The following is a 26,599-nucleotide window of genomic DNA, read 5'->3' on the forward strand; positions in this document are numbered from 1 at the left end:
AAAGAGAGAGAGAGAGAGAAGTTTGCTCCCTGTGACTCAGGAGAAGTCAAAGCCCCGCTGTCACTGCTACACCAGAGGAGGTATTACATTGCCTGATAGTGGTGATCCAGTGGAACTACAACACAAAGCTTACACACGGAGCGTGAAGATGAAGGGGAGGTGAGTGTTTGAGTGTGTGTAAAGTTACGGTTTGTAGTCAGTGAGTGCAGTCTGCCTGCAGCAGACACGCTGTTCAAATATGGTCACTGGCATCCAAGGCTTCTTCCTGGATGACTGTGGCTATATAAAGCTCTACACACAGACACTCTCTCACACACACACACACAGATATACAGCTCTGGCCTATAGCGTGTCAGACATAGTAAATCAGTTAGCAACGAGGGTGACTGCCTCAGATACCTAAATCCATCTCTCACACACACTCAGTCACCAGAGAAGCCAGGCAGGGGACAGCGTGTTACTCAACTCGACAGGAATGACCCAGTGACATCATCAAGCCAGACAGGCGTGCTGACATCACTGTGTGGGGACAGGTGAGATCAGCTCGGGGAAGTTAGGACTCTTCTCAGTTAGTGACAGCGATTGAATGCGAGAGGAGACATAACAGTAAGTCATTGCATAAATAAAACATGACTCCTCCAGAAGCTGCAGTGAATCATTACACCTCATAGTACAAAAGTGTTGGATAAAATAAACAACGCAATAAATAAATGTGTGACTTATGAATAGCACTGCAGAACAGTTACCAAAGTCGGAAGGGAACCTCCTCTTGGGAGCAGATCAGCCAGATACAAAATTCAATATCTTGTCTGCAAGTAGAAAGTTTGGCATTAAGGTGACAGAGGAAAGGTCGGGTGATTCAAAAAGGCTCCTCCTCTGGGAACCATGAGTATCTGCATCACGTTTTATTACCATCTGTGAACTAGGTTTTGACCTCAAATGGACAGAGATCATTAGGGGAGCATGACAGTCTTAGTTCACTAGTTCACTCAGATCTAGCTGATCACTTCACCAATACATGTGCACAATATTGCCCTTTTTTAATCCTCATATTGCAAGCAAAAGTTCTACCTTTCATTCACAGGAAAATGTCTCTCATATTCTATATTTGCATAATCATGAATAGATAGGAGAGATCAGAAAATAAACATCCAGATTAGTTCAAATTAACTTATTTAAAAAAAGAGTAGTCCCATGATTTAGTGTTGTTCTTGATCAAATTCGAGGATGTTAAGAGACCTGAAAAGAACAATGAGCAGAGCAGATACCTAGCAGACTTTTAGTCCCCATAAATGCTGGAAGCCCCGACATTTCACATAATGCAGCTCGATCGCGTCGTTCATTAGACCCTCCCTGCCAAGTAAATGCCCACATCTTTCAAACTTCACGCCGCCATTTGTAAAGCAACCTCCTAGTGATGTCGCTCGAGTAATTTTCTCAGACTTGACACAGCTACCTCCAGAGCCACAGAAGACATCTTACAGCTGTTTTCACACCCCGAGTAGTACTCCTTGTAGCTAGTAAAGTGATTTTGAAATTGGTGGAATGCTCCTTTAAGCTGAAGCCAGTCTGTGTATGTATTAGAGAAGTTGTACACGTTGATAAGCATCACCATTCTCAGTCTCATTTTGAAGAATGGCGTCAAACCATAAGCACTGTTAAATTAGCTATTTTTTATTTACAAGGCAGAACACACACACACACACACACACACACACACACACGAGTACAGTTACAGGCGGCTCTGGGGAGAGCCAGCCTCACGGCAGTTCTCGACACGCACCGTCACATCAGAAGCTCCTGAGATCAAAGGAAAATGAATGACACCTGTCAAGAACACGCTCACAATCTACACCCACATATATATAAAAATAAAATTACACGGACGGAGATGACAAGATTTCCCCTCAAAGTTGCCTTTTAAGACTCCGCATCTACAGTAGGATCAGTGCTGCCAAATCAAAAGGAGTGCAATTTGGTTATACAACTGACCTCAGAACAGATCATACCAAGCAACTTCATCATCTAGTAATAGTTCATAATCCTACAGGAGTTGTACTCCGATGCAAAAATAAAACGCAATACTGTAGGGATAAATTTGAACACTGTTTGCAATACAATTAGGGCTTTAATCCAACTAATACTCTGCTTAGTAGTTTTGAAGTGTCTGACTAGTTAAAGGACACTGATATTTATCTAAAGGACATCAAATCCTAAAGAGACTTGGATATAATCATGTAGATTATGAAGTAAATAAGCACTTCTAGATTTCATATGTATCTGTATATTCAACAGGGGGAATGAAGAGTCTAGGTTACTACGGTTTATGTTTTTTCTGTCTATGAGTAGGACCATCAGGAGAGTGAGGTTTGCTTTACAGGCAGGTACAGTAACATATTGTAAACTAGGGCTCATCTGGGAATAGCACAACATTGCAGGACACTCCGATAGAAATCCACTGTATAGAACACAAAGCCTATGAAGTTCAGTCATGCAGGATATTGATTCAAGTTCTATACATTACAGTTCTATCTAACAGGTCCCAAACAGTAACAACTAGTACGGTTAAAACCCTCAGAGACACAGCGACGAGAGAGAGCGGCTGAACAGTTTCCGTCTGTCCAGGAAGAAGAGGCTTTTAATGGCACAGTAATAAGTCATTCATCCATGATAGCCCATGGTAGTGCTAAAGTCATTGTTTTGATTTGCTACTGAACGGCCAGTCGTGTTTTATCCAGGTAATGTGTGTGTTTTTTATGCTAACGTCACAGAGAAGGCGATGGCGGTGGAAGATCTGGAGCTCATGTCCGCCGAGGCTCCATCCTGTAGGAGAGCTGCGTCAGCGCCCTCTGGTTGTCAATCACGCAGAGCTTCCTGACGTAACCCCGTACATCCGCTTGATTTTTGTTGGGTTGGCATATCTCGGGATCTGATGCACGGAGAGAGGAAACAGAAAAACAATGTGATTGGAAAGATGTGTGTAAAGCCAGCATGGAAATGTGATCAAAGTAAAGTAACAAGCAGACTTACTGAATGGTTGGCTTCTACAGTGCCTCACTTGCCGAATTGTGTTAGCTATTATACGCTGAGGAGATGAATCGATAATACATCAAACGTGAGTGAACAACAGTAAGACGCATAAATTATATCCTTGAAATGAATCATTCAGAGTGCACCCAAACTCACCATTTTCTCAAAGTTGACCATATTGTCAATGAAGGTCTTGTTGCCCTCATGTGTAAACGTCATGTCTGTAAAGAAATTAGTGAAATTAAGGTTCGTCCCAGAGTTCATTCCCATGTGATATAATGACTGGACTGGACTGACTACACTAAGTCATACCTTTGAGAAGGAGGGGCATGAAGGGGATGATTGGCGGTTCCAGTTTGGTGACAGTGAGTCGGTAGGACCGGTGGTTTCTGGATGGGTCCTGTCACCAAACATTTAAACAGTAGGGGTGGGGGAAAAATACACGGATGTCAAGTACTGATCTTATATTATATAAACTATTAAACTCTTAACAATCCGACGGTGGGGCCGGACTCTATTCGATCTGTCAGAGGTTGTAGCGGGCTCAGTCTTAAAAGCTAGAGTGAAGACACTGGTATCATATGAAACTAAAAAAACGAAGGAATCCATTGGTACAAACCATGTCATGTTAGATTGACGGGAAGAATGCTAAATACAGTAACGCTCCAAAGTTGCGCTAAATTTTGGCCATTTTCAAAGGGGTCCCTTGACTTCAAGATATGTGAATGAAAACTCTGAGATGAACAGAGTGAAAACTGTATCTTATTAGATAAAACAGATGCTGACAAACTGCATAATTTGCAGTTGAAAAAAGGTAATAAATCGCAATATATCTTATCCCAAAATGTTTCAAATCGCAATGAGATCGCATCGTGACTTAAGCATCATGATAATATCGCATCATGGGGCCTCTGATGATTCCTAATAAACAGTGTCCATTTCTAAGACATTTGGAACTCAGGTCATCCAAATTACAAAAAGATATTTTCTTAATTATCCCCAGTGGTACAGCTGTGCAGGTGGTTTTGGGTTTTCAGGTTTTTAGAGAACTATCTATATACATTTTTTCTATTTATCCATGTATACAGTTCTGCTACAAACCCAATATAATTGTGGTGAATGAAATTTCATGCAACTCACCATCATACTCTCAAACTCAGCATAGAACTTCTTAAACTTGGTGGGTAGTTTCTGCCAGGGAAAACACAAAATATCAGTGACATTAATGTAGTACTTTAGCAATAGTGAAATGCAGCTGACGTTCCCTGAAGATCCAGGAATAGATAACACAAAGTTTACCTCCCACGTCTGGCTCAGTCTGCTGACAGCAGGGTTGCTCATCCCCATAATGATGGCAAAGAATGAATTCAGGTTCTTAAACTCCCGACAGCTGTGAACAAATACACAGAAGCAAGACATAAAGCGAAACTCGTCATCTAAGTGTATGTGTGCAAACCAGCATGCGTATGAAGAGCAGGTACCACTCACTGCGCTGCGATCTTGATGAACTTCTTGAGGAGCTGGACTCTCTTGCTGAGCTGTGAGCAGAGGCACACCTCGGTGACCACCCACAGCTGAACCTGGTTGAACCTCCGCAGAAACAGGTCCAGATTAGCCGTGGTTCTTCTGAAGCTCTGCCGGCCAAACGTGTGGTAGAGCAGCTCATGCTGGGGAGAGGAGGGAGGAGAGGTTAGGGGGAGCAGGTTTGGAGTTAATCCAGTGGACGGGTCCTGCCACCTTGCATCTATCAAGCATTACTCCTGCAGGGTTTTTATCATGAAAGATAATGCAGTGTAGAAGAAGGCCTGTAAAAAGCCAATTTGCATGGCCAGACTCCATACCTGTCTCTTTGTTTCAAAGTGTAAAATAAGGCTCTATGCAACACTGTACATGCTTGTCTTCTACTACTGGCCTGTGGTTGTTTTTAGTGTGTGTGTGTGTGTTTGTGTATATGAATGTGCGATACCTCATGCACGCAGCTGAAGAGCTCCCAGTCATACATGGTCATTTGGTAAGCCAGGTCCTTAGAGCTCATCAGCTCAAATGTTGACATGGAGCCGGCAGTTGGACCCTCCTGGTCTGGAAGAGGATTCTGAGACACACGGACACAAATACACACATTTGTGCAAACTCATAAGCACATAAAAACACAGATTCACACATATTAAAGAATCAATGTATTACAATCAAGACATTTTTACACATGTAGCTTCTTTCAAACAAAGTCGTGACAAAGATCCATTGTTATATTGCCTATTATTCCCATAAAGCATGGCGAGCTTTTGTACATACAAGAGATGCATGCAAGGTATTCCTGTTAACCCATTTCATAAAAACTACAGTCTACGTTCTAAGTAAATGGGAAACATTCATCTCTTACCAGACTGTTGAGCTGGTCTCGAGGACAGGCAAACAATCGGCCGTTGATGCTCAGAGTAGAAAACACTGAAACATCATTAGGCTTCAGGATTTGTTTTTCTGTAACAAAAATGGGGATAGTTGAGTTTTCATCACCACCCAGATATGTCCCAACACTAAGCTCATTAAGTAACACCATTTTCATTTAGCAAACTTTAAACCCTGCTCCTTGCATACACAGTACACACGGTATACCCAGTTACAGTATTCATCGTGTCTCCAGGGAATATTCATCAGCAAGAAGCGACTGAAATGACTTGTAATATACTTTAAGGCTGCTTTCACATCTAAATCTATGTGTGCTCTTACCACTTGCAGAGCTGAGGTGCACCAACACAAGCTCATCAGTGGTGGCGAGTTTGTCGGCCACAGCGCTGATCACTTCTCTTCCCGTCCCTGCCACGGCGACCCGGATAGTGGTGTATGTGTGATCACCGCAGTACACCTTCAACAGGACTAGACACACACACACAAATATAACATAGTGTTTGTAATGAATAAAAATGTCCAAGATGAAGATGCATTTGTCCACAACAAACAAAAGAAGACTAAAAGTCTGAAGCACAAAATATTATAAAAAATATTAAATTCATCTGCTGAGGACATCCACATTAAGATTTCATGGCAAAATCATCCTATTATCTTGCAAAATAATTAGGTTTAGTCACACAAACACCAACTTACTGTCATCTTGATTCCTAATGGGCTGTTTCTTCTGCAACCTTTCCTCTCCATTGCTGAACTGTCGTATTAGAGTTTTCTGTTGAATTACACGAGACAGTGTGTAGTCAGCATCCACATCACCAAGATAAAATGTTAATTTTTGTTGAAAACAGTAGTCAGGACGTACCTTTTTTATGGATTTAGCTTCTTCCGAACTACAAAATGTAAAAAAAAAGTAGAAACACACAAAAAAAAGATGCAATAAATGTAGCTGGTACATCGAACATCACAGTGAAAGTTTAACGTGCAGCAGCTGGGAAACCTACTGTAATTTGACGACTTTCTCCAGGTCAGGAACCAAGTCTTTCAAAGCTCTCAAAATCCGAGAATCATTTGATAAACTCCCATACAACTCCTACAGGGAAAGAGAGGAAGAGCCGCACTCAGACCATGCAAATTATGATGTGTTTAAGTGTAATTTACTGCATCTGAGAGCTTGCTTTTGGTCACCTCAAGGAAAGAGATTGCAGCAGGCTCCTCCTGTAGCATGTACGTGTGTGTGTTAGCCCAGCGCAGGGCCAGAATGAGCACCTTCCTCTTACTGTTGAGGGCATATTCCAACCTCTCCTGTTCAGAGCCGGGCGCAGATGCCGCATGGTAGGTGCACACGAGGTTAAAGATCAATATAAAGATGTAGCATAGAGAGAGAGAGAGAATGAGTGATATGCAGTTTGTTGATTGCTGATCTGTTGCTCAAAACCGCACCACAGCATGGATAAAAACAAATCATTACAGCAGCTAAATCCATATCATTATGTAGTTATGAAGACATCTGCTTTACTGAAAATCAGCTACCAAATAAGGGTGCTGTTTATCATGTATAATCATCCGTGCAGCAGTGGTAAAGCACTAGCAGCTGAACACTTTTCAACACTACAATGACTAAGACAATAAGAAAAAGCAGCTGTTATTACAACTTGTTACTATGGTGTGAAGAGAGGTGTGCACTCAGTGAGCAGTTCATTAGTGCTGGATGGTCAACTGCTGCTTCAGCGCTTCCATAAACAGAACCCGTAAGTTGCACAATCCAAGATGCTGTCAGACAGTAGCACTGTTATACTGTAGTAAGCAGTAAACAACAGACATGTCCGAGTATTCAGTATGAATAGCATTGTACATAAAGAGAGAGTAAAGGCAGAAAAGGATATTGTGCCATGAGTAGAGGGCACAGCTGGCTGTTGGGCATGAAGACGCCGTGCATGAGGACAAAATCATCCACTGCTGGGTCTAACAGACGAGAAGAAAAACAAGACGGCAAGAGGGAGGAGAGTCAGAGGGGAAAGGAAGGAAATCAAGAGGTTCAATAGGTAGTGAAAATGCCATTCATCGTTAATCCATTTAGGTTGCTTATCCATCTCTCCATCCTTCCCTTTTTCATTACAATGCATTTGTCTGGACTACCTCTGGTAACCATCTATTCAAAATTCATTTAGGCCTAATAGCCTATTCATTTGGCTACCTGGTTCACTGTGATGTATGTCCATCCTCATGGTCTCCAGGAAGTGCTCGAGGATCTTCTCTGGCGTTCCTGATATCACAGTGTACCTGCAAAAGGTGAGGTGAAGGAGAGATTCATTCTACTGTATACTTTTGAGTATGTATGCGAAACCCCTCACACTAACACACATACTTGATGCTTCCCATGGTGGAGGCGCGAGGACTCTTTTCTAACACCAGCACAGCTTGTTCATGCTCTTTCAAACGCACTGTGTTGGCTTCAACGTCCTAAAAACACAACAAAATGCATGTACAAAATCAATAATATTGCTCCAAGTCAAATGCAAAAATGTGGCTTTTTAAAATGTAATACAGCATCTCTACCAGATGAGGGAGACAAACATCACAGTCATGCAGCATCACTGGGCATAAAGTGCAGTATGATGCTTCATAATTTGGTGCTTGTGTGATTACACATCAGAGGATGAATGTCCATATCATCTGCCTACCCTGAGTATCCTGTTGAAGTCTTCCTTGTCCACACGAAGGAAGTGACAGTTGTCCTCTCTCAGGACGATGGAGGCGGCACGAGGTGAATCCGTAACCAGGGCCAACTTCCCAAAGTCATCACCCTCGTGGAGCGTACACACCACACCCTAAGACACACATACGCACGCATGAATGCACACAAACATGCTCAGACACAAACACAGTTTACTCGTCATCTTAAGCCTCGAAGAAAAATCAGAAAAGGTGCACACAGGACTGAGATGAATCATCTGTACTTGTCTGTGCGTGCATGTGTGATCGATGTGTATGCACGCACATGAACATGTACAGTACATTAGCGGTGGTTGTAAATCGGTGTGTGGTGTGAAATTGTGTATGCTATGCGTACAATCCCTTAAGCCATTTAATCATAGCGATGAGTCATGGGGAGCTGTGCAGAGTTTGCCAAACTCCACTGTTGGTGTTTCTCTGCCCCGCAGGCTGCTGGTCTGCTCCATACAGACATGATCAGCTACACATTTTAATCCATTACATATGGATGATATGTCATCAAATGAAGCAGAAAAACTGGAGCAATGCTCATGTGTCAAACAAAGAAACGTAAGCATGTAGGTGGATGAATGCATTCAAGCACACACGCACCTTGCCGTAGATAACCACATTGACGGAGCCCTTCTGGATGATGTACCATGATGTGCCCTCCTCTCCTTGGTTGAACACTGGAAGATAAAGGAGGACAAACATAAATTTATATATCACCCCCATATACAATGTACATGATTAAAAATATATATTCTGTACACCAGAGGTATTCAAATTGTGGAAACGTGAGGCGCAATTTGCGTCCAAATTCATACTCCGTCTTAGAGTTACAGTCACATCTGAACACACAGACATGATGCAAATATTCTTACATTCAGTAGGATTATCTCTGATGTCCATCACGATTACATCCACTTAGAAATCATAGAATAAAGACGTTCCTTACATCTCCAGAACTTGTCTGCACATCCATGGGTACATCCTAACTGCTAATAGCTAATTCGGCATACTTTTAATGGTGCCAGGTTACCAAAATGTTAACAAATATAGGCAAAAAAAACAATTGGAACAAAGTGAAGACTCACACACGGTCCCAGCTTTTGCATGCGACTCGAAGATCACGACGCTCGCCAGTTCCCTCTTCACCTACAAACCAGAGCACATTGCTCAAGTCATATTAGATTTAGCTGCAGTGCAGAAATATGTGAGAGAATAGTAACATGCAGGGTTTTTAAGGATTATTTGAAAAGCCTTACAGTTTGTCATGAGACTGAGACTGAGTTTGCTGACATTTTTATTCATTAGCACTGCGTTCAAAAGGATAATGGAGGGTAAGAGGAATAAAAAACAGTTAGATATAAAAGCCCATTGTTCGTGAATCATTCTCATCTCCTGGAATGTGCTTCATGTCAAAATTCATTACTCTTATAATCTAATACACATAATACTGATCCTAGGACAACAAAAACCCAGACTTGAGGACTCCTCCACATGATGAATGCTTGCTACCAAAAGGCAGATTGGTGTAAAACAGCGTCCCATTACACTGGTAAAAGCAATGCTAATGTTAGTGACGACAACTTCTCCCTCTGGTCTCAAAGACTGAAACAAGTGGTTCTGATAATTTAACAGCCTTCATTGGAAACTTGTACTGTCCCTTTAAAAGAAAAGTGGACCGACTGACTCACAGTGTTGGAGAGGTGAGCTAAGGCTTTGATGTGAAGCAGCTCATCATAGATGATCTCTAGGTCGTCCCCTGTCCTCTGACCAGGCCTGCAGACACACGCAAAGGTTTGTCATGATGAACTCACCGTGAAGATTTCATGCATGCTTCACCTCTTATTACACTGCAGCAAAATTAGTAATGACACATCCTGATGCAAAAAAATAATGTTGCTGAATGTAGTCACTACAGATGATTTGTTCACATTATTTCACATGATAGTACTATTATAGAGATTGGTTTTGGATTACATTTGGTTCGGTATGCCACCTCACCAGCATAGTTGAAATGGTTAAATAAGCTTTCTTGATTTCCTTGAAAGTAATATACATGTAATAAGTAAAGTGTTGTCAGTTCATGCAATATTTTTTATTATTACTCACGATTTCCTGAGGATCATGCGCAGCAGTGCGTCAGGGCCAATCTGAGCGAGGAAGAGGATGGTCTCCGGCAGCTCTTCCTCGCTCTCCCTCTTCTCCTCCTCGCTAGGCAACGGCGTGTCCTCCTCCTCATCGTCAAGAAAACGGTAGAACAGGTACTTGTCCTGGAAACCCAGCTCCTGATCCACTGAAGAGCAGACGAACACACGCGGTCAAAAGACACAAGTGTTCATGTATAAACACACATACTGTGCACGCCCACTGATTTTGAGCAGTCACAGTTGTTTTCCTGTGGTGTAAAAATTTGAGATTGAGATCTATATCTTATGCTCCTGCTTCAAAACTCCTAATTCATTTTCTACGCTGGTATTCATACAGACACTTTCACAAACCCCCACTCCAACACAGAGTCAAACAGAGACGCTTTTGTGTGCAGTGTAGTGAAACTATACAGCATACACTATGCTGAGAAAGCAATAGAGAAAGCCAAAGTTGTAGTTACCGTGGTTGAGCACCCCTTCTTCTAGTAGTGCCTGCCACATCCCCACAGCATGGGACCGTGTGAGAACACAGGCGCTCTGCAGCACCAACCAATCCACCAGCTCTGTGCCTACACAGCATTGTCTGCAATACACACACATACACACATACCAATAAAATCCATGGAACATTTCTTAAGGCTGTTGCATGCATAATTCTGTGCAAACACGTAGTTGGAAGTGTAGACAAACATGCTCTGACCTGTATGTTTTGAGGTGGTACTTCCTGTCTCGAATCATGTGTGGGGCTCTGGACAGGATGGCGTTGCGGAGAACCTTCCCCGCTCTCTGCAGCTTCTCTGAAGGGATCTACAGAACACACAGGGACACAAGTAGGCCTGTCACAATAATTACTATATTGACTTATAGTACAATGGATGGACATGACGTCAATCATTTTTATGTTGTGTTTATTTACATAAGAATGTCACCATCACCTTTTAGCTAACATGATGCCAGAATAAACAGCAGGGTTTTCCCTACCATTATAAGACTTGGGCACTGCACAGACATTTTTGTTAACAGAGCCCGAGAGTCTTTTTTATATATTGTTTTGGTTGTATGGTTTTATTTTATTTATTTATTGTTTTATTTTATATATTTTAATTTTTTTCACATTCCAATTCCCATGTCTGAATATCTTTAAGAATTAAAATTTATTGCTCTTTTATAGGGTGTACTTGCATTATTATGCAACAGAAGGCTGTAACACACAATAAAATGTATAATTTTGATCATTAACCCACTCAGCAAAGGGGATGTATATAAATGTGTGCATTGCAAACTGAGGTTAATGCCTGTTACATACAGTACAGCAGCTATACAGCGCTCATACCATTAAAACTGTATCAAAAGACACAAGAGCATACACGCAAACACATCCTCTACAGATCACACCTGCACCTTAGAAAGAGAGGGAAAGGGCAGATGTGTATACACACCCAGCTGCTGTCGAAAACAACAAAGGAAGGCCTGCTAATTGGGCAGATGGGATCTTTCTTCTATGTGAATGCATTAGCTGGCATTAGCATAACTACAGAGGATCACAGCTGTGAGTCATCACTCGTCTCTTCTCCGAACGCACACACCTCCAAAATTCATTTTGGCACTCTGATTCATTCACGAACATGAGAGTATGCAGCAGTGCACAAATGCATTCATGGTTCGGTTCACTATCTTCTCTCTGCGCGGTTTGCAATGTGTCTTTATTTTTGTAAAGAACTAAGTACCTTTTAATTTCAAATGATAACTCAAGCATTTTTTTTCATCTACTGGCTAGCTCTATCAAACATAGAAAACTAAAATATACATATTTGCTCAACTCTTGCTCAACAATCCCTGTCCACACATATGTCCGACACAAGCAGTGAGGCATAGAAGAATCCAAGACAAACTGAGACTGCCTGGCCCACAGTACATTGGTTGGGAGTTTGGTTCATTCATGCTTTGTGTGCCGTAAGGAAGGGCACAGCTCTCTGAGACGTGCTGGCAGAGTTTATTTAAAGGATCAAGTTGCCATGCTGAACCTTTTTTTTTTTAACTTCCTACACAAATCCTAGTTCCAAGCTGTGAGCTGGAGAGAGTATTTACCTTGTTGTGAGCTTTGTTTGCAGAGTCTGAGTTCATGTTGTCTTTGTCTGTGAGTCCTGAGGAGGAAAAAACTGTTGTCAGGCTGGTTGAATTGAAGATTTTTGCAGGATGTACGAATACTTTCCATTGCCAAAACATGAAAACACAACCTATTCATTGTGTAGCTTAGATGCAAAATGTTAAAACCTGCTCTACTGCACAACATAGTCCAATAAACATCAGGTGGGAAACAATTATAATATCTTGAGAAGGAAGCAGGAGTACTTTTGAATGACAGATATGCAACAGATTCCATTAAAGAAAAATACAAAAATAATGTGCTACCTTTTCAAGTTATAATACAACACATCATACTCCATTATGAATACAACCTATTCATTAGCTGACCTCTGTTTCACAATGCTACGTTACTATTATTTATAGTTTTATGTACAATTAAACACACTTAGGTCCAGTAAATAATCGTATTAGCAACATTTACAGTGTTTCTTTCATTCAAGTGTGTGTGTGTGTGTGTGTGTGTGTGTGTGTGTGTGTGTGTGTCTACTCACTGTCATTGTTGGATCCGCTCTCCATAGCTCCATAAGGAGGGGCCAACAGTCCAGCCAAGCTCTGACGATACTTCTACAAGACAAAACACACACATCAGAATTGATGTCGATCCTGAAAACATCTATTATTATGATGTATCATTTATAAGACATCATCATCTATTAAACATCTAAAAACCCAGTGCGTTTCTTTACGTCTCTCTCCAAAACACACACACACACAGTGTTACTTTCAAACACACAAGTGCAAATGCCCCTCAAAACAAAGCCCTTTGTACAACCGAGATCATTTACATGCAGAACAACTAACATTATATAACCCACACACTCACAGCAGCATTCGAACCAGGGTTAATGAGAGCATCCGAAGCTGCTAAATGTGTTCCGATGCTGCTCTTACAGCTGTTAAGAACAATAAACTGCATTTGCATTTCTATAGTGGAGACACTGAAACACATACAGCAGGTAGTTTTGAGCCTGAATGTGCCATTGCTCTTCTGCAAGGTCATTACCAAGCAACCCATGCCTTCTGAGAGCTGCCAGGAACACACACACACACACACACACACACACACACTTAGAGAGACAGAGAGAGCATCTGTTTGACCTAAAGACACAAACAACCCGCTGTCCATGATTATCTTGCACACAATAGCCGGACAAAAATTGCTAAACACTTTCATTTTGTGGATAGACAACAAAATAAATATAATAAAACATTACAACACTATTTAGCCAACATTCACACCACAGACCACACAGTGGTACAGACGAGGAGTCAGACTCACCTGAGGTAACACACTCAGCCGCCTAATGCTGGAGGGATTGAAACCCCAGAGAGCTGCCCTCTGCTCCTTTACAACTCAAACACAAGCCACCGGATAGCATCCTGCTCAAAACAAGCTGCTCTCTTCCTTCCTCTCTCTCTCTCTCTCTCTCACACACACACACACACACACACACAGTCGCACCAGTGTCTTTCTCCCTCTCCCTCTCTCACTGTGATCGAGCCAAGAACCAAACCACTTTTCTCTCACAGGTTACCAAGGTGATCCGAGTCTCTGTATGACCGAGCTACTCTAGTGGAGGAGGAGAGTGAGAGACAGAGAAAGGAGACAGAAGAGGGAAAGAAAGGAGTAGTGAGGTTGAGGATGGAGGGAGGGAGGAGAGGAAGGAGGCTGGCAAAAGACACAACATGGCTAACAGAGGAGAGAGGAAGTGGAGCAGGTGAAAGGGAAAGAAAGTGAGAAAGACTTGCCACAGCTACAGGCCAACCAATCCTCTGTTTGATATATTGTATGTTTACACATTTACACACATATCTGTCAGAAGCAACACGCTGTTTCACATTTACACTGTGTTTATTCATCCCACTTTCACTCGGTGTTAGAATTATGGAGCAGCGCCTCTTTTCTTTCATCCTTTCATCAAACACATGACTGCATTCATTCGTCGGCTTTCTAGTCCTTGTCACACACAAGCACATGCACACAAATTAGTCCATTCACACACACACACGCGTACACACACAAACAATCCTTTTAACATGAGCTGAATAAGAATCAAAAGAGTGAAGACAACCCCGGGCTATGTTTTCTGCTCTATGTCTACTGTCCTAAAATAGACAGCAGATAAGGAGGCTGAGTGCACTTAGTTGACAAACAAACACAATACAAGCCCAGTAACAAGATGGCACACACGCTTTAATAACCAATTATTGTATTATCTCGCTTTTATATCCTCCTGCGTCATAAAGTGGAGATGTCACATTTCAGTAAACCCAATTTCTATTCATCTAGTAGTAGCAATACTGGAAAGGTCGTTATTTTATTCATAAATCGCAACAATGAATAGATAAAATCTGTTTTGTACCGACACGAAGACCAGAAAAGCCATCAAAACAGCATTTATTTTTAGAAACACAGAGGGTTTGTCACAGGAAAAAAACAATGCCCACAGTCTTATTAATTTTTGATTAATAACAAAACTGTTTTTTAAATGCTGTGATGTCTTTCACAGCTTGTGACGCCATCACTTAAAGGTGCTGAATTCCAAATTCAGAGCATTAATAAAGCAACAAACAACTATTTGCTATGTAAAGATATAGAGGTGTAATGTCTACCTGAGCAGAGACTGAAGTCGCTCTCCCTCTGTGTGTGTTGTAATCCGAGCTTGTCTGTGATTTGTTTATGTAGTTGGTCCGGCCGCGTGTGCATGTTAGTGCATGTGAGTGTGCCCCACTGGCTTGCTAATCGCCACCGTTCTGCTTTGCTCTCATACGGTAGTAACCGCTGATAACGCCGTCCCGACCCACGGTGTCGTCAGCATGCGTAGCACACACCCTCTGGTTCTCCCTGAGGTTAACACTGTTAACTCTGTCAGCACTGTTGCCGTTGTTTGCACAGTTAGCGCTTTTAGCACCGTTAGGTGCGAGCCGGCGGCTCAGCCGTCGCCATGTTCAGAGCCGTGTGGAGGCAATCCCTCGATGATAGATCTGCTCTGAATTTGGAACTTAGCACCTTTAACAATGAGCTTTGAAAAATGTAAACATGGTCAAGGTCAGCTACTAGTACAAACCTGCATTTTCAGGACCAAACGTGCTTCATTATTCAATCAATATTTAATACACTGAAAATCTGGGTGGATATCCATCCACAGTCACTCATCAAAGCTGTAATTAAAGCCTCATATACTTCAAGCTGAGATGAGGAGCGGGCTACAGAGGTCTGGTAAACTCACTTCTTTCTAACTCCACACCCACCGATTGTTTTTCTTTTTAAAACTTGTAGCCCGAACTGATGCCGTCTCAACTGACATCACTTGAGGACATTTGTCAAACTTCATACACAGCTAGCTCCCTCTGGAGACACAAAATGCTTTATGCAACTTGTTTTATACATGTAGTCAGCAGAGTGTGAAAAATGTGTCTTGTAAGTCCAGTCGGCTGCATTTAAAGTCAATAGTGTGCTGCATAAGTGAGTTAGTGTCCTTCATCGATGTTGAGCAAGACACTCAAAATCTTTCTGTGATTTGAGCCTGACCTCAATGTGAACAAGAACAAGCTAAAAACTTCCCTACAATTAGAAATAAAATATGAAACCAATAATGTGTGTATGAAAAAAAACTAAAGAGAAAAACTAAATTAATTTAGAATCTTAAAGATTTAGATTTGACAACACAAAATAAGAGACTGCCTGACCAAACAACAGGGCAGACACGTGTAGTCTTTGGGTGCAGACTGTGAAGTGACTGTAAACCGATCCACTGCTCTGCCAGCACTTCCTCTCTGAGAGAGACCCAGTGAATGGAGAGGGTAACCTCGACAAGGAGGCCCACGGAGCGGCAACTACTACAACGCCAACTCTCAAAGAAGATGCCAGCGTTCGGGCCAAAGCCATGAGTGCTGATTTTTACAGTTTATATGATACAGTCTCTGTTTGCAATATCTGATATATCTGCTGACTTTTTATATCCTGGTCATGAGTCATCTAAGTCATTCAATACTACAGTATCATTGGCTTTTTTCCCTCCTAGGTGTGGTGTGTTTTATTGATGGAAGTTAGATCTGCAACATACCAATATTGGCCAGGAATATCAATACTCTTACCTTATTGTAATGCCCCTGGTGTATGATCTTTTGTTGTTTAAGCAGAGGCGATTGCTGCAGCGTCTGTCTGCATTTGATTAATACTGCAAGTTAATCCCACTGATATCACCATCTCTCTGTGTCATGAATACAGATCATTGTAATTCATTTGTTGTAATAACAATCTACCAATATTTATGTTTTATTCTGATTCTTTATCTCAATAGGCCATTTTGACTTGTCATAGCAGGAGAAGCACAAGTGTATGTAATGACGTTATTAACTGGAATGGAGCTGTTAATGTTATTAATCACGCCTGTGCTTTTCCTGCAGTGACCTGTGAAAAAGGCAGAGTTTAACTACTGTATATGTTTCTACATATTCACAAGCTTAATGACAAAGATCGCCTTAGGATACGTTCTAACCTCCTCTTTATCGTTGTAACACAATCAAAATGTGTTGATATCAAAGCACCTGAGCCCAGGAGGAAACCCTGTGTGCCACACAGCTGTTTTATTTATGGAGCTGCCAGGAGCAATATTTTTATGCCATAAGCATCCGAGTCAGACAATAAAAAAGTAACCAAGGGATCTCTGCACTTATCACTTTTAGATTCCCACTACACTGCCTGCACTAAACACATAACACATACTGTATTTTGCTCTTGGTGCATCATCCCTTGTGCTGTAAATACTGCACTAAGCCACAGCAAGCTCTGAAAACAATAGACATCAAGCACTACACACAGGCATGTATTGTACATACACACTGCTCTTTCTCCCTCTCTCTTTATGGCTTTATCAGCTCATTGCTGCATGTCGCCTGAGGTGTGTGTCTAATAGGTGGAGCAGAAGGCCCCATTATAGTGGACAGCCCTCTTGTGGTTAAAGGCACAATTACAGTGGAAGTGAAATTGCAGTCTCAATAGGGAAACGTTTTCCAAGAGGGAAAGCTTTAAGTATGCTACCGAGACAGAGTTCATGCTGAATCATGAAGTTCCAGCTCATACTCACAGCTGCATACAGTGCAGTCGCTCATACAGTTAGTCTCTCACCTCCCAGAGGCTCTTGAATTCCCTCTGTTCGATACGCAGCAGCTCGCTGGTCTCCCTGCTGACGATGGTAGCGTGGCGTGGTGTGTTGTCCAGGATGGACTCCCCGAACGCTGTCCCGATCCCCAGTGTACAGATAGTGACTGCATCCTGCGCACAAACACAACATATTTGACATATTACTGCCGTGGGCGTCAATAATGCATTTCAATTTAAGGCTTAAATAAGCCAAAATGAGTCCTTCCACACAGGAGCAATGGTCAATTACACTGGTTCTGCTTGTGGCTAAATATTGAATATCTGAACTGTGACACTACTGGGGCTGCAACTAGCTATTGTTTTCATAATCAATTAAAGAGGACCTATTATGCTCTTGTGCTTTTTCCCTTTCATTTTGTGTGTTTTATAGTTTTTTGTGCATATAAAAGGTCTGCAAAGTTACAAAGCCCAAAGTCCACGTCAAAGGGAGTTACTCTCCCCCACAGAAACACTGCTCCTGAACTGTCGGAAAAATCTTGCTTGAAGTCCTGCCTTTTCTTCCGCAACATGTTGATGTCAGAGCTCAAACAGAGAGTGGTGCTGCAGCACAGCCGGTATGAGAAAAATAAACCCACAAATATGACATTCACTATCATGTTTAGACAAGGAAAAGCAGCCAATTTTCACATTTAAGAAGCTTAAACAAGAGAATGTTTGGAAATTTTTCTAATGCCGAAAACGATTAATCGATTATCAAAATAGCTGCTGATTCATTTTCTGTCGATTAACCACTCGTTGCAGACCTAAACGCTACACAGCAGTAGCAAAAACATATATCAAAAGGTTTGCTTTTTTAAAAAAGGACAGATATGAGCAGACAGATTAATATATGGTAAATTATGCAAATAGATTCAAATATGAGTGGCTGGTAAACAGAGTCTCCTGTAAGGAAAACATCTCTGGGTGCTGTATATAATTGGACAGGCTAGAGGCAAGCAAACACACATACACGTGCACACACACATTCCCACACTCCACTGATTTAGACAAATATTCTGCATGCTACGGAAACCTTTTCAGCTGTCCAAACTGACATTTCAAATATAGCCACAGAAACTAGGCCACCAATGGCACTTTAGGGCTACATTCATGAAAAGGAAGTTTCACAATGGAGGGGCTTCTTATCTCCGTCTTTAACCGGGAACAAATCCTCTCTCTCTCTCTCTCTCTCAAACGTCCCTCTTCCCCTCTATATGAACAGTATAACCCTATTTCCACACTCTGCCATAAAGGGTATAACATGCAGCGGAAAGCACAATTCTCAATGGACTTGTTTTCTGTGCTGTGGCAGCTTTGCTCTGGCATATTTAAGCAGGGAGACATGAGCAAATGTACTGGAACAATGTCAGCATTGAAGAGAGTCGTACAGGACCAGCTCTCGAACATGAGCAGCCTGGATCCTGACAGAGAAGGCTATGATGAAAATAATACGAGAGGAAAAGGGCAACCATGAAATATAATGCATCTTAATAAAAATAGAAAAGGAAATTACCGAATGCACCCCATTGTGTCCATGACTCAAGAGTCAATTCATTATGCATTCATTCATTTGTGATTGAAATGAGTTACAGGAAACACAGAACAGATATACAGAGCATGTAATTATGTGTATGAAACTCTAATCTGACTTTAACTCTCTTGAATGTGATCTTACCTGGTGGTTGGCCGTTTCTGACACTTTGACATCCAGAGAGCCAGACAGGACCGCATACCAGCTGGTGCCTATGTCTCCCTGTCGAAACACTGCAGACAGTAAAATACATTAAACTCCATAGAGTGCTGTTCACTCAGACTTTTTTTATTGGTTTGCTCCAGGAGATTTTTGTTGTATTTGTAAACAGACAAAGTTTATTCTTCTCCAAAATGGAGAAAATCTTTTTCTAAACTTCCTCGTTTTACTGTGATACAAATCCATATACCGGTATTGACGATATTTAAAAATGAAATATTGATATCATGTTAATACTACACATATGATAATATTGTGTAAACAATCCAGCACCTCTTAAATCACACTTTTGTACAGTTATGGTTACAGACTCTCTCTCCACCTCCCTACACTCGTATTTTGAGTGTAATTACTTTGCCAAAAAGGAGAGAAAACGCACAATAAACAAAGTTGAAGATGAATTTGACTGATAAAAAATATTTATTTATTTATTTATTTATTCAAATTTTCAATAGGTATATTGCAATAATATCCTTATTGTGAATTATTTTGGCCACGATAACTGTATAGTGAAAATCTAATATTGTGACAGCCCTATTATGTGGATAATTCATTTGTAGGAAAATAAATCACTTTTTTCACTCTTTTTTGTATTATCTATGCTTAATGAAAAAGGAAGGACATGCAGACATAAATAAAACAATAGTAGCAAAGGTTTAGTTCTGAAACAACTTGTTTATCCATAAGTTGATCATAAAAACGTTCTCATTAGTAAAAATCTTGTATTTATGAAGCAAAAATGCCAGACCTTCATTGGCTGCAGCTTCTCAGATTTGAGGAAAATGTTTCTCTTTTATATGAGTGTGAATATCTATTGAATATCTAAATGAAACAGTTTGAAGAACTCTCCTTGGGCACTGGGAAATAATGATCATTTTCCACATTTTATAGACAGAACAATTATTTGACAGATAAATCAATAACTAACATCCATATCTTACAAATGTGTTAAAAAAAGGCTTGCATAATGTGTGTGTGGAGAGGTGTGTACACATGAATTAAAATGATAGCAGTACTTTGCATTCCAGTGCAGCACACTTCAAACAGTCTTAAGAAACAGCAAAGGGATCAACTGTCACATAATATCATATGAGCCTGACAGCCTCAGAAGCCTCTACTGACGTACTCAAAAGCACAAATGTATCATTTAATTTCATAATCCAACCATTTGTGTATTTGTGTGTACATGTACATACACGTGATGCCTTTCTCCAGGCATTCATAGAAGGCACAGGCACAGATCTGCAGTAAGAGCGGAGGTGGGAACCTATGGAAGGCTTTGACCTCTCTCAGTCTGGTCAGAATAATGTCCACATCCTCTCCAGAGCGCTCGGCGGGCCTGTGCAGAGCAGAACAGTCATTAGATTGAACATTGTGTGTCAAAGAATAGGGCGGTCAACGGCCACAGAAATTCTTAGTCGACAAACGTGACACAGATTTTGTCAACTAATCTATTAATTAATTTAATTGACAGATCTGTAAAAAGTTCCTCCACAAAGAATCACACAAAAGCACCACTTTAAATCTTGTGTTTACCAGATATGTAAATACATAAATGAAGATATGTCATTCAGCATGAAAAAAGCATAAAAAACGACTAATCGACTGAAGAAATCTCAGTCGACTAAGACTAAACGAAAAGAGGGGGGCAGCCCTATTAAAGAACAATATCAGCATTTTTTCATATTTTGCCTGTTAACTGCAAAACTATTTAAAAAAAAAAAAGATTAACTGCATGATGTAACTTGTTCACTGTGATTGATGGAAGAATGAAGGAAGAAATCAATCAAAAAACCTACAGTATGCTTTGGAAAGCGGTTAACAGTAATGCAAAATATTTGCAATTAGCAGTTAATGGACTAAAACATGAAAAATCAGTCGGTATTGTCCTTTAAGATAAAAGGCGGCTCTATTGTTTTAGTTTTATCCATGTATTTGTGTGTGTGTGTGTGTGAGCACACTGCTTCATTGTTCTGCCTGGTGTCTTAGCGATAACAGTGGAGAGCTGCAGGCGTTACTTCTCCCGGCTCAGACCCCCCACAGGGTGTTGATGTAAGATCTCATTTGTACTGCTGCTATTCCTAATACGCTTAAATCTGAGCACACACACATACAGAGAAGCACGTAATTATTGAACGCCTACACGGGAGAACCCACAGAAGTTTGATCTGAGAGCTTAAACATTCCACTCTGCAATGTGGTGGAGAAAAACTACAGAGCCAACGACGCCTCAGAGTAACGCACACTGCAGTTAGCTCCATTCATTCACTTATTTTCTCATCCTTGCTCATGTGTGTGTGTGTTCATACAGAATAGCTAATGCACTGTGGGCTTCTTCCTTCACAGACCGTCTATCCCCTCTACTCCTTCAGACTCCTTCCTCTTCCCTTGCTCCCAGCTCTCTCGATTTTGTCTGCTTCCACTAAATATTTTCTCTAATCTCCATCCATTTTCTCTTCTCCTCTCTCAAGACTTTCTCTCAGGAACACGGAAGGCAAGATAGAAAAGAACAAATGACCCTCTTTCTTCTTTGTGCTACCCATTTTCCCCTCTCCATTACTGGCACATCCACGTTTCACTTCTATCCATTAAATCCCACCACAAGCACTCACCATCCTCCCATTATTATCCCTTTATTTCTGCTTTGCAAGCTCACAGACAGCGATGACTCCCCTTTTACCCACACGCACATGTACATACAGAGATAAACACACATATATTTGTGTCCCTGAGCAGTAAATTGTCCTCCGTAGCCAGGATGGTAGTCCCAGATAAACACAGACTTAGCCCAAAGGGCTGCACTGCACAACACATCTTCCAGTCCCACAACATCTGCCACAAGCTCAGGGCCGTTACAGATGGGCCTTTGCTTTCTCTCTCTGTCTTTTCATCTCTTTTTTTGTCTCTGACTCATCCTCCCATCATCCTCCCACTGCCTGCGCATTGGCCCTCGGTGCTCCGACAGAGCGTCATATCCCAGTGTAGGCTTGGGGTTAATGGTGTAGACAGGTGGACTCCCACACACTGCAATTGGGAGAGACAGGGAGGTTAAGTGTGCAGGGTTGAATGGGCAATACCAGCACCACCCTTCACCTATCGGTCTACAGCGAAACTGTTAAGATCCGTCAGATATAATCCCCTGGTTGAATCCTAGTCCTTAGTAGGATGTCGTTGTCCTGCGCTTGCTCGCTCCCTGCCTGTCCAGAGGAATCTGCCTCCCCCCATTGGTGAGACCGATTTGACTTGAGAGCTGCTCACCTTATCCTACTCTCCCTCCATCCCTCTTGTCTCTTCCTTGACTTCTCCCTTCCTCAGCCCCCTTCAACACCCACTGTTCATGTCAGCAGAGATCTCAGCTTTCAAACACAAACTATGGCCGCACGCACACACATGCACGTGCACGCATGCACGCACGCAGGATTTACAAAATCGACCGGCGTGCTGAAGGGAAAATTGAGAGACACCAGAAGGTTCTGCAGATTGTTTTAGGCAACATCCATCTGGGAGAAAAAAAATCACTGTTTCCAGACAAATAAATCATAAGTTGATTTGTGGCAGCCACCCAAAAACGTCAGACAGCCTCAATACAAACAGATTTCCCCGAGCTGGCAGATTAACACATTACTGTAGCAGAGATACCCTTGAATTGTATATCATGCACACCGCTCTTTCGACACCCATCTGCATCACCACTAGAAACCTGAGATGCTGTTAAGAACGCTGAATATTAAATCAGCATAAGCACAGCTTAGTTTACAATTCATCATTTAAAAAAAATGACTCATCAAATTCCTCATCCATCCTAGTCATTATGGCGAATTAACCTTCATGATGTATGTATGAGACAATAGGTTTAACTTAGAAGACTTTTCTCACTTGGACTTATTGTTTTCCATGTCATCTGAAAGTGTGCGAACTGGTTCTGTGATTCTATTTTCCTGCAGCAGAGGGACATTAAACCTCAACTGGCATCTGGACCGGTGCTGTGTGTGCGTGTTGACTGGACCGTCTATTACCTGCCTCGGGCAAAACGAATCTGATCTTATCTCTCATACTTCACACTCACAGGCGATAAATGTCTTTGGACAGATATATGAGAGACAGTCGTATCTTAACCTCTGTCTTTCTTTTAGCTTCCCCCTCTCCCCACCTCTTACTCCTCACATCAACAGTTACTGTAGATGAAGGCTCTCAAACGCACACACATACACACACACAGACACTGATGGATATTGATTGAATGAGGAGCTGCATAGCTGAGGAGCACTGAGTGCTGTACAATAAGATCCTGTCGACCCTGGCTGTCCTTACTGACACCCACCTACTGCTGCATATCTGCTGCATTCACTTTAAGATATACAGCACTGTAGTCTGCTGTTGGGTGAATATTTTATTGCAAACACCAGATTGGACAATGATTGTAAACATTTTAGTACAGTAAGGATCACACTCATCTCACAATGATTTTATGCCAATTCTCCACATTCAACAACAAATTAGGGCTGCAACTAAAGATTATTTTCATTGCTGATTAATCTACCGATTATTTTCTCAAATGAATCAATTAGTTGTTTGGTCTATAAAATGTCAGAAAATTATGAAAAATGTCAATCAGTGTTTCCTGAAGCCCAAGAAGGCGTCCTCAAATGTCTTGTTTTTGTCCACAGCTCAAAGATATTCAGTTTACTGTCATAGAGGAGTAAAGAAACCAGAAAATATTCACATTTAGGAAGCTGGAATCAGAGAATTTATTTAAAAAACTCAAAAAACTAAAAAAAAATGACTCGATTATCAAAATAGTTGGCGATTAATCTAATAGTTGACAACTTATCAATTAATAGATTAGTCGTTGTAGCTCTACAACAAATCACACTCAACTAATGCTGAAACAATTAGACAACTAATCGAGATTAGACAATCAACAGAAAATGAATTGGCAATTTATTTATTTGTTTAATTAATTCTTTAAGCAAAAACGTAGTCGTTCCAGCTTCTCAAATGGGAATTTTTGTTGTTTATCCAAGTCTTTTATGATAGCAAATTGAATATCTTTGGGTCTTGGACTGTTGGGCCAAATAAAAAAAACAATGTGACACTGTCACTTTGGGTTTTTGGAAAACTATGATGGGCATTTTTCACTGTTTTCTGACATTTTATAGACCAAATAATAAATCATATAATCAAGAATATAATAAATCAGATAAATCAATCAAATATGAGAATAATCTGTAGCTGCAGCCTTACGCTTAACTACTTAACGACAGAATATAGCAGCACATTGTATTTAGATCATGCATCCAGTCTTATTACAGGTGAGGATGAGAAGACAAGATGGTAGCTTCAGGTTGCCAATAGTAACGTGGGAATGTGTCATAGTGAGGTGTGTAGGCTACAGTATGTGTGGGTGTGAGCTGTGGGGTGCATGTCATATGTATCATTGTTTGTTTCAGGCGTGAGGTGCATCATTCTACAGTAATTAGTGTATAGCTGATGATGCCCTTTCATCATCTTTATTTATTTAATGCCCTCTCCCTTGGATACTATGCTTTTTTGGCACAGCATGCATGCAGCATGGGACCTTTAATGTTCAGATACAGTATGGACTAAAATGATTTTCTGCTGTTTCTGGATTGCGAAGAGTTGTTCATAAATAGTCTGTATATTGGCTGTTCAGTTATTCTAACCTGTTCAGTCCCATCAGACAAATACAGCCTCAGCATTGTGGCAAAAAAAATGGAAGAAAGAAATAAACCCATTGCACAGATCTGCCTCTAATCCTTATTTTGAGGAAAATCACTATACATACACACCATGGTAGTATTTTCTTTTCAAAAATGTATGGCTATTTGATTGAAGCAGAAAGACAAAAACCATGTGCGTCTAATCAGCCATCCATCACAGCCCGTGCAGTGCAGAGACATCCCAGTGAACCTCGAAGCCACCAACGCCTTTTTGACCGTGCAGATACAACAGAGGGGTGTATATATTGTTATGCACTGCAGCCTTTTGGCATCACTGGATGAGGGGTATATTATCCACTGATAATGACAGAAATCTACTAAAAAACAAGGCGTATCGTGCTATTATTGCACACTCATACACACACGCAGCGATCGCCGGGTTTGCGACTGATCACGTTGACGCGGATGAATGAAAGAGAGGTTGAGACAAACACACTGTCGTTTGCTGTGTGTGTGTGTGTGTGGATGCGCGGCGTGGAAGTATAGTCTCATGGCAGTGTATTTATTTACCAACCTTTTATCCAGACAGCAGATCCACTCCGCCGACGGAGACGAGCTGGAGGACGTCTGCACCGCGACCATCTTCCCCGGTCGTGTGTCGGTGTCGGTGGTTGCTACCGGAGGAGGCTTCCCGGTTTGTCGGTGGTCGTTAATGAAGCTGAGCTGCGCCCCCTCCCATCACCGCCCCTCTGCTGAGTCTCTGCTGCCTCACACAGCTACACACTGCTGCTGCTGCTGCTGCTGCCTTCATCACATCATGGCATCATGCAGATGACTTGTCAGTCTGCCTTTATGGGCTCTTTGAGGGCAACTGGAGGGCTCACAAACAACAAGCATAACATAACACTGCAGTGCAATACTTGAAGAAATAATAACTGCCTGTTGTGGCAATTAAAAATAGGATACAGGGAATATAGTTAGCCTACTATAGGATGAATGCTCAGAAGTACAATTTAGACCTACTGTTTTGGTACAGTCAATAATTACATTTAAAGGGACTGTTTGTTAGAATCAGAAATGCTTGTTAACAGCGACACCTGTGGCCGTTAAGTCAACGAAAGTCAGCGTCGGGCTCGCGCTTGCTCGTTCTAAATAGACGTGAACAAGCATCGCTCAAAACAGTGAGGTGACACACGTCAGCTAAAACCACAATATCACTCTATATTTCACCTGCTTGGCAGTAATGTTAGCTGAGCAGACATTTGGTCTCTCCATGAATCAGTGCTGATCCTAGTGTTGGCTTTTCCTGAGAGAAACGTTATCGTCTCCGACCGCGACCGGAGGGAGACACCGGCACCCGGTTGGAGACGATGACGTTTCTCGCTGCGGAGCCCCGTCACTTCACAAGACACGGAAAACCTCTGTTGGTCTGGAGGAGCTGCAGCATTTATTTCTGCACAAACGTCCACTGTAGATATTCTCAGAGCTAAACTAACTCTTCTGCAGTGTGTAGTGAGCGCGCATGCACGTGTAGAGGTGGAACGAGACAGCTAGAACGCGCGCGCTGTGT

The 26,599-nt window shown here is 41.6% G+C and overlaps 1 protein-coding gene and 1 long non-coding RNA gene across 3 annotated transcripts; one reads left to right on the plus strand and one right to left on the minus strand.

The window, feature by feature from the left end:
* The first annotated feature begins 21 nt into the window (after positions 1-21).
* Positions 22-5,965, plus strand: LOC119498559. Its single transcript, XR_005209128.1, has 2 exons — positions 22-159; positions 5,767-5,965. It is a non-coding gene; the product is annotated as an uncharacterized LOC119498559 (long non-coding RNA).
* Positions 1,024-25,915, minus strand: LOC119498550 (rap guanine nucleotide exchange factor 4-like). Of its 2 annotated transcripts, XM_037787531.1 has the most exons (31): positions 25,604-25,915; positions 20,545-20,687; positions 19,274-19,362; positions 17,584-17,730; positions 12,944-13,016; positions 12,393-12,448; positions 11,005-11,111; positions 10,766-10,887; positions 10,267-10,450; positions 9,849-9,933; positions 9,246-9,306; positions 8,761-8,837; positions 8,118-8,264; positions 7,802-7,896; positions 7,631-7,716; positions 7,320-7,398; positions 6,622-6,772; positions 6,438-6,526; positions 6,299-6,326; positions 6,133-6,208; positions 5,758-5,904; positions 5,411-5,508; positions 4,997-5,122; positions 4,519-4,697; positions 4,330-4,420; positions 4,171-4,221; positions 3,343-3,430; positions 3,187-3,251; positions 3,031-3,085; positions 2,765-2,929; positions 1,024-1,667 (listed from the first exon to the last, which is right to left on the minus strand). In XM_037787531.1, the coding sequence occupies exons 1-30, from the start codon at positions 25,669-25,671 to the stop codon at positions 2,802-2,804; spliced, it is 2,991 nt and encodes a 996-aa protein (XP_037643459.1). In that variant the 5' UTR covers positions 25,672-25,915; the 3' UTR covers positions 1,024-1,667; positions 2,765-2,801. The 2 variants fall into 2 exon arrangements, with proteins under 2 accessions (XP_037643459.1, XP_037643460.1); XM_037787532.1 differs by lacking the exons at positions 1,024-1,667; positions 17,584-17,730; positions 19,274-19,362; positions 20,545-20,687; positions 25,604-25,915 and adding an exon at positions 13,732-13,869 and having other exon boundaries at positions 1,695-2,929.
* Positions 25,916-26,599: the final 684 nt, after the last annotated feature.

This window comes from Sebastes umbrosus, chromosome 12 (genome assembly GCF_015220745.1).
Source record: "Sebastes umbrosus isolate fSebUmb1 chromosome 12, fSebUmb1.pri, whole genome shotgun sequence".
NCBI lineage: Eukaryota > Metazoa > Chordata > Actinopteri > Perciformes > Sebastidae > Sebastes > Sebastes umbrosus.